We start from the raw sequence: 14,517 nt of genomic DNA on the forward strand, positions 1-14,517 counted from the left end.
CCCGACCTTCCTAATGATCGGGAATGGCCCTTCATACTTCCGCACTAGCCCCTTATGCACCTTGCGGAAGACTTTGAATTGGTGCGGCAAGAGCTTCACCATGACTAGGTCGCCTTCTTGAAACTCCAATGGGCGCCTGTTTTTGTCGGCCCACTTCTTCATCTTCTTAGCGGCCTTATTCAAGTAAGCCTTGGTGATGTCGAGCTGCTCGTGCCATCCCTTAGCTAATCTGTAGGCAGCGGGACTGCTACCCGTGTAACCCGATACAACTGCTTGTGGAGTCAAGGGTTGTTGACCCATGACTATCTCAAAGGGGCTTTGCTGGGTTGCCTCGGACCGCTGCAGATTAAAGGAGAATTGGGCAATGTCTATGAGCTTCGCCCAATCTCGCTGATTGGCACTCACAAAATGCCTCAAATAGAGCTCCAACAAAGCGTTCACTCGCTCTGTCTGCCCATCCGTCTGCGGGTGGAAGCTTGTGGAGAAATGTAGACCTGACCCCAGCAACTTGAAAAGCTCCGTCCAAAATTTGGCGGTGAACCTTGGATCACGGTCGCTGACGATGCTCTTTGGCAAGCCCCAGTACTTGACCACATTCTTGAAGAATAACTTGGCGGCTTGCTCCCCTGTGCAAACCTTATGTGCCGGTATAAAAGTCCCATACTTGGAAAAGCGATCAACTACCACCATGATAGAGCGAAACCCCTCTGACTTGGGCAAGGCAGATATGAAATCCATTGAGACGCTTTCCCATGGCCTCTCTGGTATAGGCAAGGGCTCCAAGAGTCCTGCTGGCACACATTGCTCTACCTTGTCTTGTTGGCACACAAGACAAGTCTTCACATAGGCCTCTATATCGTCCTGCATGTGAGGCCAGTAGTATACCTCCTCCAAGAGTGCCATTGTCCGCTGTATCCCAGGGTGACCAGCCCATAATGAATCATGACACTCCTTCAAGATGTCACGCCTAATGTTGTCCCACTTAGGCACATAGGTGCGACGTCCGACGGTGTAGAGTATCTCATCCTCTATCCAGAAGCGTCGGGTCTTTCCTTCGTTAGCCAAGTCCATCAAACTCTTGGCCATAGAATCCTCCTTTAAACCGTCCTTGACTCGATCAAGGAGGGTGCTAGCTATGTTGCTCACGCTAGCAAATATTGCCTTGCGGCTTAGAGCATCAGCAACTACATTCACCTTCCCTGGCTTGTACTCCATAGCGTAGTCAAAATCAGCCAGGAAGTCTTGCCATCGAGCTTGCTTGGGGCTAAGCTTCTTTTGATTTTGGAAGTAACTTGTTGCAACATTGTCGGTATAGATTGTGAACCGACTCCCAAGCAAATAATGTCTCCAGACGCGCAAGCAACGAATGATAGCTGTCATCTCCTTATCATGCACTGGGTATCTCCTCTCAGTGTCATTGAGCTTACGTGACTCATAGGCCACTGGATGCCCTTCTTGCATGAGAACTCCTCCGATAGAAAAATCTGAGGCATCAGTGTGTAGCTCGAATGGCTTTGAGTAGTCGGGCAGTGCTAATACGGGCTCTTTGGTGACGGCATCTTTCAAGTCATTAAAGGTCTCTTGACATTTGTCGCTCCAACACCATTGTGCCTTCTTCTTTAACAGGTCAGTCAATGGTGCCGCCCGTGCTGAGTAGCTCATGATGAACCGCCTGTAATAGTTGGCGAGCCCAAGGAAAGAACGTAGTTCCGACACGTTCTTGGGCTCCTCCCATTCCCTGATGGCTTGCACCTTGTCATGCTCCATCATTATCTTTCCGGCTTTAATATGGTGTCCCAGGAATGACACCTCCTCCTGTCCGAACGAGCACTTCTCTTGCTTCACATAAAGCTCGTTCTCTCGTAAGACCTGGAACACCTGTCTCAAATGCTCCACATGATCTTGTAAGTTGTCGCTATACACGACGATATCGTCGAGATAGACGACTACAAATTTATCAAGGAAAGGCCGAAAAATCTTATTCATTAAGGTGCAAAAAGTAGTAGGGGCGTTGGTGAGTCCAAAAGGCATCACCAAGAACTCATAAGAACCATACCTGGTCACGCATGCCGTCTTCGCCTCGTCCCCTTCGGCGATGCGCACCTGCCAATACCCCGATCGCAGGTCCAACTTGGAGAAGTATCGGGCTTTGCCGAGTCGATCGAACAAATCGGCGACTAACGGGATTGGATACTTGTTCTTGACAGTGATCTTGTTGAGAGCCCGATAGTCAATGTACATTCGCAAGCTGCCATCATGCTTGCGTTGAAATAGTACTGGTGCTCCAAATGGTGCCTTTGAGGGCCTAATGAACCCTGCTTCCAGCAGCTCCTTCAATTGCTTCCTCAATTCCTCGAGCTCTGGTGGGGCCATGCGGTATGGTGCCATGGCTGGAGGCTTGGTCCCTGGCTCCAGCTCAATCTCGTGATCCACCTCCCTTCTAGGAGGTAGTCTCTTCGGTAGCTCCGGAGGCATCACATCCTTATACTCTACAAGGACTCCGGAGATTTCTGATGGAACCTCATTCCCATGGGGATCCTCTTCCTCCACTAATGCAGCCAAGAAAGTCTCTTGTCCCTTTTTGATCCCCCTGGACACCTGGATTGCTGAGATTGTCTTGGCTTCAACTTCTTCTCGTGTGACAGGAACGGACCATGACCCTTGATCCCTTTTGATCATAATTGACCCGTCCGCTTCAAAAGAAAAGGGCCTTACTGTGTCGATGAACTCAAGTCCCAACACCAAAGAGAAGTCGTCCATATGCACGACTGTGAGATTTATGGTGCCACTCCATTGTCCCAGACAAATAGGCACCTTGTGCGCCACACCAAGGATAGGAACGGGCGAGGTGTTGACTGTCTTGATCCTCCCCGGTTCCTTGGTGTACTTGATTCCCAACTTCATTGCTTCCTTCCCCGTAATGAATTTGTGTGAGGCACCACAGTCCACGAGTGCCTTAGAAGCTCTCCCATTCACTAATGTATCAACAAACATAAGTGAGCCCTTCGGGCGAGGTAACGTGCTTACCTTGACCACTTTGGTGTTCTCCTCAGCTTTTGGTGTGGCCCGTACGCTACTAAAGAGACGCAACGACCCCATTTGTGCATCGTCCCCCGACGATTCACCGCCCGAAGCTATGATGGCGCTGAGCTTCTGTCTCCCAGGGCAATCCCTTGCCCAGTGCGGCCCTCCGCACAAGTAACAGCCCCTGTTGTTGGGCTTGTCAGATGATGAAGAAGACGACGATGATCCCTTTGCCTTGTCCTTTTTCACCGTCTTGTTGCTACTGGTGCTGCTTCGATCGGTGGGCTTGGCTCCCCCACCTTTTCCCTTGCTGCCGTTGCTGCGCCCTTCCTTCCTTGTGTCCTTGTAATCAACCAAGGACTCTGCGGCTGCGATGGCCTCAGCAAGTGTTTGAACGTTCCTCCTTTCTACCTCTTGTTGAGCCCATCGTTGCAACCCTCCAATGAAATATATAAGTTGTGTAGCCTCCGGCAAATCATCAACTTCGAGCACGAGGGTTGTAAATTGCTTGATGTACTCCTTGATGGTGCTGCTATGCTTGAGTTCACGCAGCTTCATCATGGAGACCTTGGTTGCGTCATGCGGGCGGAATTGCTTCTTGAAATCTTCCTTGAATTGGTCCCATGTTCGGATGGAACATGAACCACTCTTGATGTCTTGTTCACGCCTTCTCCACCACAGAATGGCATCATCTCCGAGATACATAGTGGCAGCATTAATCTTGGAGGCATCCTCCTCCAAGTGCACAGCCTCAAAGTATCGCTCCATGCTCCATAGGAAGTTGTCAATTTCCCGAGCATCCCTCTTTCCATGATACTTTGGAGGCTTGGGGATTTCCACCTTAGGACCGGCTTGAATGGTGGCGCCCCCAGCCACCGTAGCCCTTTTTAGCAACGTGAGTTCCTCCTTGAAGAGCTCATTCTCCTTCTTCAAAGCAAGGAGTTCCCCCATGAACTCCTCACGCATTTTCGCCATCTCTCCCGTCATCTTCTCAAAAGCCTGATCAGCGAGTGATTGAGCATCAAGGGATACCTCCTCTAGACGATTGTCTAGTTCCCCTAATTGCCCTTTGAGCGTAATAACTTCATTCTCGACCTTGCCGACAGAATCCGTCATGTCGCAAGCAGCAACTTCGGCTTTGGCCGATCTCTCATCAACTTTATTCACTCGCTTCTCAAGCTTTTGGACAGCTTGAATGAGAGCCTCAGGCGCATAGCCCTCGGTTGTTTGTGAAGCACTAGCGTCCTTGCCGTCTTTGCTCTTTGCCATTCTTCCTCCTTTTCTCACAACTTGCTAACAAAGCTCGATAGCACTATAGTCCCCCGCGACCGTAGCTGCTCTGATACCACGTTGTCACGTGCTGACTAATCCCCCTAGTCTTATGCACGCTAGCCTACTAACTTCCCTCCCTCGGATGCTAGTCAAGGCTTAACCCCGAAATGCTTCAAGCAAGAGTGTGCAACGAAAGTTAAGGAATGTTGAGAACACAAGAGGATATAAATATTTTAAATGCTTTGATTGCTTGAGAGAGAGTGTTTACAAGTATTTTCTGAGATGCCTCCAAATGAAGGCCAAGTCCCTTATTTATAGTGTTCTAAGCATGGCCTAGAACCTTCACTAACCTCCTCAAATGGAGGGCTCTAGATCTAATCCTTTACAGAGTATTCTATACATTTCTTTAGTACATTCCCTCTATGTACAAGGCTCTAGAATTATCTACACAACTCTAGAATTTACAGATGATTCAAGGATGTCCTAGGAGGTTCTAGAAGCTTCCGGATGCATCTCGAGTCTCCTTGAGTATTCTGGAACCTTCCGGACTTCTCCTTCAAAATCTAACACCACCATGATGTTTATTGGGTCTAAAAATGGTGGACCCCCAAATTTGGGCTCAATCGGACTTCATTTGGGTCCCCAAATAGCCCATTATTGTGTTACTGTCACTTGGGTGTTCACTAGGGTGACAGCACTAGAGCAATATAAAGCTCTATAGGGGGAGGGTGTCTCTGGCCTAGCCAGCGCGCACCAAGGGCATTCCCCCTAGCCACGATTGTTGCCTACCGTCCAATGGCCCTAGTGAGGGGTGGAATGTGTGGGTCGTGACATTAAGCTGACTTAGCTAAGATTATTTGTTTACCCACCTGAATACAGTTTTGATGAGGCTTCTTCTCAAGTTTAACGCAAATTTACACCGTGCTAGTTATTTTGGGCTCAATATTTCTTAAAGAAAAGGTCATTATTATTATAGCAAAATGCATAAACTTTTCACTTGATTTTTCGCGGCCATCTTATTTGCAGAATTTCCTACATCACAAAAGTTCGAAACAATTAGTGTAGTTCTTCCTTCTTTTTTCTTCACTTTTGACTTTTGCCATTATTTGTGTAATATGCATATAATAAATGTAGAAATTCATGATAAAATTCAACATCATGCGTAGATTTGTGAATTTAGTGTTTTTTCTAATCTTAATACTATTCTCTAAGAGTATGTTTATCATTTTCCTTTACAATTAATTAGCTTTAAAAACTTATAATTATGTATTATGGGATCTTGTTATACTCATCTCCATTTAATTTCAAATTTTAAACTTTTTTATTAAAATATTAATTGTTGAATTTATGCATTGACAAGCATGATTAAAGCACGAAAGATAACTAAAAAAATAGCAATATTAAGTATATATTGACTATTGAGTCAACCATCAAGGATGGTATAAAAATCTCAATGCGAGGGGCTGAGGGCTAGTGATTTTCGACCATCTTCTAGGAAAATAGAGAAATATTTCTTGATTTGTTAACATAAATAAAGACCAAAATTAAATGGCAAATATAGAAATGGATACAATAGGGTGACACAAAAAAATCTCAATAAAAATGGATAAAATCAGGGTGGCTATAATTCTACAGTTTCACTATAATATAGGTGTAAAATCAGTGTTTACAAGTACAGTATATGCTGTAAAATTATGTAAAAGCGTACTGTAAATAAATACTAATAATACCAAGAGATGGGATCAGAGTGATTTGTGTAGTTTAGTTTACTCTAGTCTAGGATGAAAACATCGTATTCCTTATAAGACTTCAAGTACTCGTAGTAACTTAGAGAAAGATATGCATGACTCCCTTGAATTTAGAAGGTAGATGTTGGCCCTTTGACTTAGTCCTCTGCTGAATGTAGAACAATTTAGGTTATATACTAGTATAGTATCCATGCAATTGCACGGCTTTGATAGTTCAAACATTATGTTTTACAAAATCAAAATCAAATTTAGCCTAATGCATAATTAATAGTGATATTTTTTACATTATTTGATTATTCATTCACAATAATATGCATCATGATATCGCGTATCATTATTTTTATTCAATGTTGAATAAAAAAAAATAGAGATATAAAAGGGTTTTATGTTCTTTACATATTTTACCTTTGAGATTAGAATGACTAATACGAGTCATGCCCATTCATATATCTCATATATTACTTAGAGTTGGCAGTGGCCGGGATCAGGAGTCGACCTAAACCTAACCCATATTTTAGGTTGGGCCTTAAATGGATCTGGGTCTCAGTGCAATAGGTCCGGTCTGAAAAGTTCAAACATAGACCCGATCTAGATTCTACCTATAGATATTTATTTTATAAAAAACTCACATAAGTCAAGAGTTATCTAATTTAAGGAATTGAATCAGATGAAAGGAAAACCTAAAGAACCTAACTCCAAACTATAGCCGACCTTCTTGAAATATTTTATACACACCCGGGTATACCGTGCACCCAACTAACCCAAAATTAATTTTTGCTCTTCATTTGACGATTAAATGAAAAACAATCATCAAAATGAGAAAAAAAAATGCTCATGGGTGAGTGTATCATACACTCGGATTTAATTTATATAGCAATCTCTTGGCACTCCTTAGCTCTAAGGGCTAGCTCCTACTCTCGCCAAGTTGATTGTCGTATGTTTAGTAGTATTTTTTTGTGTGTTTAGTAGTATGTTATTAATGTATCTTTTTTATATGAAGTTTATTTTGCTATGCAATATGCGGCTAAGATTGTTTAATGTATCTATATGACTATATATGAAGACGTGTAGTCACACAAGTAATAGGCAAGTTATAATCTATTTGTAATACTTGGTATAAGTGATTATAAAAAAATCATAATAAGACCCATTTTGGACCCGTTTTAGACTCGAGACCCGCTAGTTCAATGGATGCATGTCTGATTTTTTATACCCATTAGATTTGGGTCGGATTTTTGGATCCACCTCCAAAAACCATGTCTAGGTCTTGTCAGACTCGACCCAGATTCGACTCATTATCACCCCTACTATTACCAATATGTGTACTTTTGGTTTAATCAACATAATTAAAACTTACTCTTCGTCCTATAATGTGGTCACAAAATTTTGAATCAGGTACTTAAGTTATGCACAATATTAAGTCCTTGGTTTAAAGACAAAGATAAACCTTTAGCAAAAACATACTCAGCTTCCACCAAAATTATGAGAACCACACAAGTAAATTTACCTTCTTTAATTCTATCATGCATATGGAAGTAGCTAGGAAATAACCATTATCACAAGTATTGTGGTAGAAAGAAATGCATAACCAACCACTAAATTTTGGATTAAATCCATGTGATTTTCATTATTGCCAGTAATTTAAACATCCATTTCTTTTTCAAATGTAAAATTTATATATTTATTAACAACTTTTGATTATGGGTGATGAAATCTATGTTGCTTTGCAGTTCCATGTTTATTTATTTTTTCCTAATTTTGCTGAAATGATTGCGACAATTCAATTTGGATTTTGATGCTATAGTGGGGTAGCTAAGTTTTTTTTTGTAATTTTTATTTTTTTTGTAATTGGATATTAATAAGTTTTTTGGAGAAGTAGAATTAGGCCCTGTTTACTTCACCTTAAAAAATTAATATTCAATAAAAATAATTTTAGTTCACTATAAATAATTTTTAGTTTTATAAAAATAAGTTCAGTTCACTAAAAATAATTTTAGTTCAGCAAAAATAAGTTCTGTCCAGTAAAAATAATTACAGTTTAGTAAAAATTAGTAACTTTAAAGAAGAAATATAACAAAAAATCAGTACGAATTTCAGTTCAGCAAAAATAATATCAATTTAATAAAATTATTCAGTTCAGTAAAAATAATTTAAGTTCAGCAAAAATAATTTTGAGCAAAAATAAAATGAAGTGAACGGGGCCTTAAAGGGTAAATTTGTAGACTTAAAGCTACTAAGATATATATATATATATATATATATATATATATATATATATATATATATATATATTATTTTATTTTTTATCTATTGCATAATGATATATTGTTGAATGATCAACATTATAGAATGATATAAAATATTGATATAAGGAAATACTACACTATTTTAATCATATTTATTTGATTTTTTGAAATCAAGGAAATCATATTGACTGATTCATATATTATGCCTAAATATTCTCTTATTTCTCCCTATATATCTTAGTTTATTATTATTTTATTTTTTAAGAATATCTTTTGTTTATTATTCTATTTGACATTTTACTTTCTTGTGTTTTTTTACAATCTATAACTAATACTAAAATAGCAACCGGTGACATTATCTTATCCTAAAATTAGATACATATCACATTGTCATTACGAAAATTTCCTCTAAAACTATAAATGATGTCATCATTTTATGATTTTTTTTTATTAAAATTCCAGTCAGATATATTATTATTAATATCAATTTCCGAAAAAAATTATATTCTCTCTAACAATAATATATAATTTATGTTTTCTTCCTCCTCAAGTACTACCCCTTTCATTGCATCATTCAGTTTTTTTATGATCTCTAATTTTTCTTTTTTAAAATATTTGATGTATTTATTTGGATTTTTTTTCATTTTTAATTTTAATATGAAAAAATAAACAAATTTAGAAAACTTTATTTGTTATTAGTAATTAAACAAATATTGATTATTATTAGTAATTAAAAAGATTCATTTAGATTGCATATTAATATATTGCAATAGACTTTAGAATTACCATAAATAGTAATCTGTAATTAGGCGAAATTTTTTTTATTGTAAGAACGACATGTGTCAAGTTTTAAAGGACGGTAAGTATATTTTAAATTATTTATGTAAATATCAACTTGTGATATTTACGGGTCAAGAATTTTACATAAATATCAAGTTTAGAATAACTCATGCGATAGTATTGAAGTTGACACATGTGAACTTGATATTTTCAATACAAGTTCACATGTGTAAATATTTATGTAAATACAAGTTCACATTGTAAATATTTATTTATGTAAATGAAGCCTAGAATAACTCAAGCGTATATATCAAGGTTTAAGGAAAATAATGAAAATATTTTTTACGTATGATTAATAAAATTTATGATTTTTTTTTTTGGAAAAAAAAAAATTATATAAGATCAATTAATATTATTTTAATATATACATACTGATATTTTTCTAATATTATGCGTAATGTTTATAGGAAATAGAAGGTCTTGAAAAATTTAGTGAATAATTACTTTATTTATTTAGGATAGTGGAAAAGAGCAGAAATTTTTTTAATATCGAGGTGACACGTGGAGCTTCTGTCTGGGGTGCCCTCTATTTTAGTATAACTATAAATAGATAGATTCATTAAAATCGCCTTTCTGACTCATTCTTGCTATGAAATATTATCCTCGTCTTAGGAAGCTCTAAAAGCAACCTTGACTCGCTCTGCGCCTCCTTGGCGTAGTCTGGCCGCGGCAGCCTATTGCAGCGTTGGTCATAATGTTGGTCACAACAGAAATATTTGTTGCCGTGGCTTGTTAAGTTGTTATATCATTTGAAAAATACAAGTAAGCAAATACATTCAAATGAGCCAAAAAAAAGTGTGATTAACTGACTATACATAAGTGGGATTTCTTTTTCTTTCACTTTTTCTTTTTGTTGTCAAATTTACTGATTAAAACTCATTTAAACTAACACATTCTTTTTATAATTTGTACAAAAAAGAAAGCCTTAAAACTTCATTACTGTGTTAATCCTTCAGGTCATCATGTCCGAACAATTTGCACATTGCAGCTCATCACTTGTCAAGTTCTTTTAGCCTATTAACTTAAATTTATTGAAAATAAACTAAGAAGATGGGATTTCTCTCAGACAAATGCCTCGTTTTGTCCTCACGATTTAAAAGAATGGATTAATCAGACTCGTCATCTGTTGTAATCATCATCGAGAAATCACTATATTTAATTATTTCCACTAATTTTTAAATCAACAAATTTCTAGGATCCTCAGCTAAATATTGGTAAAAATATTTCATCAAATTAAAATTCAGCTCTGATGATTCGTATTTAGAACATCCTTGGACCCATAAACCCTCGGATGAATATCAGTAAATTAATAATAATAAGTTTGAAATCGATTTAATGAATTGAATAAGATCAGAAGAAGCTTTTCTAGGGCTTGCAATTATGCATCAAAAATTTCAGAGCCCAGTGCACATTCATCCTTTCAATTTCTAAATCAAATTTGATTAATAAAATAAAAAAATAAAAAATAAAAAATCTAAGAGAATCCTCAGAAAACATGCTTGAAAGTTTGTCATCATGGAAAGACAAATCTCAGGTCTCAAAGATTATTTACCATCACTGGACCCTCCAAAAATAAATCATTTAAAATAAAACCCTCAAGATTAATATTACTTTTATCAACAAAGAAAACGAATTAAAGGAGAGAGAATATGGCAAGGTATAATTCATTGGACCTCATTAAATTGAAGGCACAATGACTCAACTCCTGCTATGAAAATCTCTGCCCCTTCATTTTAATTTCTTCAAAAATTGAAGAAAACACTGGGGAAATTTCCCAAGTATCGATGAAAATTGGATACTAGGGTTCCTCCAGAAAGAGGCAAATTTGATTTGAAAATGAAGAGTAACAAAGATTAAACCCAGAAAAAAGAGAGCTGGAGAAGTTGACGATATGGTAGCTGTTTCTGAGTTGATGAATATATATTGAAGAAATTAGGGTTTTGCTAAAATAATACAAAGCCCATGTTATGTTAACCTAGTGTTTTATGAGGCCCATTTCATTTTTATGAGTCAAGGGATTCAAAACAAGCTGGATTGTGTTGTGTTGCCTCAGGTTGGGTCTTGCATTGGTTTGGTTTTTTTTTTTGGTTTTTGGTAGAAGGTTGGTTTGGTTTGAGTGTCTTAAAGGAGTGATCGATTTTAAAGTTGAGAAAGGTTAATTGACTCGATCCGGTGATTCAACTCGAACCTAATCTAAGCATAGCGGGTTAAGTTTGGGGATTTTTAATTTTTGTATGGGATAGGAAAACCATCTATAGTAAATCATCATTAGACATTTTATAACAATAATTAACCTCATGCGATAAAATTATAAAATATCAGGACAAATAATTTTCTTTAATTCGATACCTGAAAAAAATGGTATGAGCTATTTACCTCCTCTTGGGTTTCCAAACCCCATACCATGTGGGTTTGAAAGATTGGTTTAAAGTTGAAAATTTAAAAAGCACGATGTATGAGTTTTACCCATTCTAAAATCATACATCTTACTTGAACAAAGTGTCAATCGAAGTTCATGACTACGACTTTCATGCCCAATGTTAGAAATTGAACTATAGAGAAAAATGCAAGTCGGTAGTGTTTATTGTGGATAAGAAAACACCATTCCCTCTCATATCATCACTGATATATGACATTAGAATAATCAATCGAGGGGGTTTTTAGGAAAATAAGCTTGGTGAGATTCGACTCTGTCCTCATGTCTAGAAGTCGAATAACAAATTGCTCTAGCCTCCTATCTCACAGTAATCCTATTTAGTTGGTTGATAAAATATCACCTTCCTTTCAAATACTTTGTATTACAAGTAGATGATTAGGGATATTGATGATCAAATTAAAGTCATATGCTATTATGTTAACAACCATATCACCATTATTAAAAATGTTACAACCAATTAATTTAAAATAATAAACGAATTATGCATTATTAAAATCTCCAAACAATAAAGTAATTACTACTGCTCTGTATAGTATTTGCAAAAATGCAATGAGTTATAATAATAAGACTTATAGTTGATTTTATTATGATGAAAAAGTCACAATGCAAGTAGTTTTGGACAATCAAAACGTTTCTAATAACATGCTAGTGGTATCTTCATATTCAATTATTCATATTCCTCTCGTTTCTAACTTTTAAGCATTCCAAAACGTTTCTTGTTATGTTTCATTAAGTCAAAAACAAAGCCTCGTGGACAATTTCATGCTTCACAAAATCTAACCACAAATGACAGAAGAAGCAAAAATGGAAAGAAAGTGGGGAATCTATTTTTATAAGCATAATTCATTTGAAAATTCCAGCTCCACAACTTAATGGTGCCGTTGCACAAGCATAATTCATTTTATTTTTTTGTTTGAAGTATGAACCACAACAATCTTAGAAACAGCCAAAGTACACCTCCCAAAAACTAGTAAGACAAACAATTCAACACGTTTCATGGCTATGCCTAAACTCATATTCGTCCATAATTTGACTCGACTCATCACATGACATCACGCCATACGTTTTCTCATTAATAATTCTTAATGAAAAACCGTCTCCCAAGTAACGAAAACATTTGACTCAAATATATGCATACGATTAGTTGATAAATTTCAAATAAAATGCGGATGTTAATTTGAAAAATTTATGATAAAACTACATTATTATTATTATTAAATAGGTAATGTAGTTAATTTATGATAAAACCCCATTAAGAAAGAAGAGAAACGCAACAAATTTTATAAAACATACTTCCTTCGTTCTTTTTTACTTAACCGCTTTGACCTTACACTATTCACCACCCTTTTTTTTGACCATCTTTTGTGAATTATATGTAAGTGATAATATATTTACGTGGGATCTTGTTAGATTCGTTTCAATAAATACTATTAAAATATCCTCTATAATTTTTACTTATGGGGAGTTAAATTTATTGATCGTTAAAGTTTTACATTAGCAAGCGTGATAAATGAAATAGGTCAAGTAAAAAAGAATGGAGGAAGTAAGAGTTACTCTTACGATTGGGTTTGTAAGTTGACTGAACTTTGCTTTTTGTCTGAGTTAATTTCATAAATTTTTATTGTTGCTATATAGAATAGGAGAAAAATAAACAAGGACCAGCACCCTATTTTTTTTTGTTTTTTTTTTGGTGTTCCATCCGATTCACCCTTTGGGTTAATCTTGATTTATGGCTCAATTTTAGGTGATTAGGTTCCAATACCCTTCCAATTGTTATTGCGAGGGATTGAACACACGATCCTCCCTACTTTGATATAAGAGATACTCTATAGTACTTCTTTAAATCCTTTTAAGTTTTTTTTCCCTATTTTCTTTTTATAGGTTTGTTCATAAGACAAATTAAAAGAATAGAGAAATATTTTAAGGACAAATGAAGTACAATTAATAGTCTTAAATAAAGAGGTTTATTTAAGTCTTAAATCAAGGAGAGAGACTAAAAACCTCTATAAATACCCCTAAACTCCCATACACTTCTCTCAATTTCCCTCTGGCAAAAAAACGAACTTTTGAAAAACCCTCCCTATTTTATAACACAAATACAATAATGTGTCCTACCGGAACTTCCCTAACTCCGGCGAGTTTTGCCGACGAACCCACGTCAGGATTCCGGCGAGCTTTCGACGTCCTAGACTTCGACCACGACGGTAAAATCTCCGGCGAAGATCTCCGATCATTCTACACCTCATTCTCCGGCAGCGGCGACGATGAAGAAATGATTAAAGCAATGATTTCAGTAGCCGACGCGAATAAAGATGGGTACGTACAATACGACGAGTTTGAGAAGATTTTGGAGAGGAGAGAGAAAGAGAAGAAGGTGGAGAAAAGCTACGGTGACGGCGGCGGGGTGATGGAAGAGATGTTCAAAGTAATGGATAAAGATGGTGATGGAATATTAGGGGTTAATGATTTGAAGGATTATTTGAAATTGGCTGGATTAGAGGTTGGTGATGACGAGATTAAGGCTATGATTAAATTGGGTTGTGGTGATGGTACAAATGGTGTTTCTTTTGATGGCTTTGTCAACATTTTTGGATCTTTATGAAATTAATTAGTAAGTTGTTTCTATTTTTTTTTTTTTTGAGTAGGTATGTGAAATTTTTGTAAGCAATTTCACAGAAAATGGGATTGAATTTTGGGTTTGAGAAATAATGTGAGGAATAATTGTTTGTTTATATTATATGATTATGATATGGTAATTGTTGATGAATGAATATAAGCTATGTTTTCATGTTTGTTGGAGTACAATTTTCTTTTAGTCTTTGCTTATCTCTAAATAAATAAAAATGTTAAAATTGATTGTGTAAGGTAATTAGTGAAAAATGAAGAATTCTCAAAGTTTAGTGAGTCAAAGTAGGGTGATTGGCCAATTAGTGGATGAATTACTATGTAC

General features: G+C 36.6%; 1 protein-coding gene across 1 annotated transcript; it reads left to right on the forward strand.

Moving 5' to 3' along the window:
• Positions 1 to 13,534: 13,534 nt before the first annotated feature.
• LOC110697297 (calmodulin-like) lies at positions 13,535 to 14,517 on the forward strand. The gene has a single exon (XM_021874670.1). The coding sequence runs from the start codon at positions 13,672 to 13,674 to the stop codon at positions 14,167 to 14,169; it is 498 nt and encodes a 165-aa protein (XP_021730362.1). The 5' UTR covers positions 13,535 to 13,671; the 3' UTR covers positions 14,170 to 14,517.

Source organism: Chenopodium quinoa, unplaced genomic scaffold (genome assembly GCF_001683475.1).
Source record: "Chenopodium quinoa cultivar QQ74 unplaced genomic scaffold, ASM168347v1, whole genome shotgun sequence".
Classification (NCBI taxonomy): domain Eukaryota; kingdom Viridiplantae; phylum Streptophyta; class Magnoliopsida; order Caryophyllales; family Amaranthaceae; genus Chenopodium; species Chenopodium quinoa.

Excerpts from the sequence above, each read along its gene's own strand:
- LOC110697297 (XM_021874670.1), top strand. The coding sequence starts at position 13,672 with ATGTGTCCTACCGGAACTTCCCTAACTCCGGCGAGTTTTGCCGACGAA.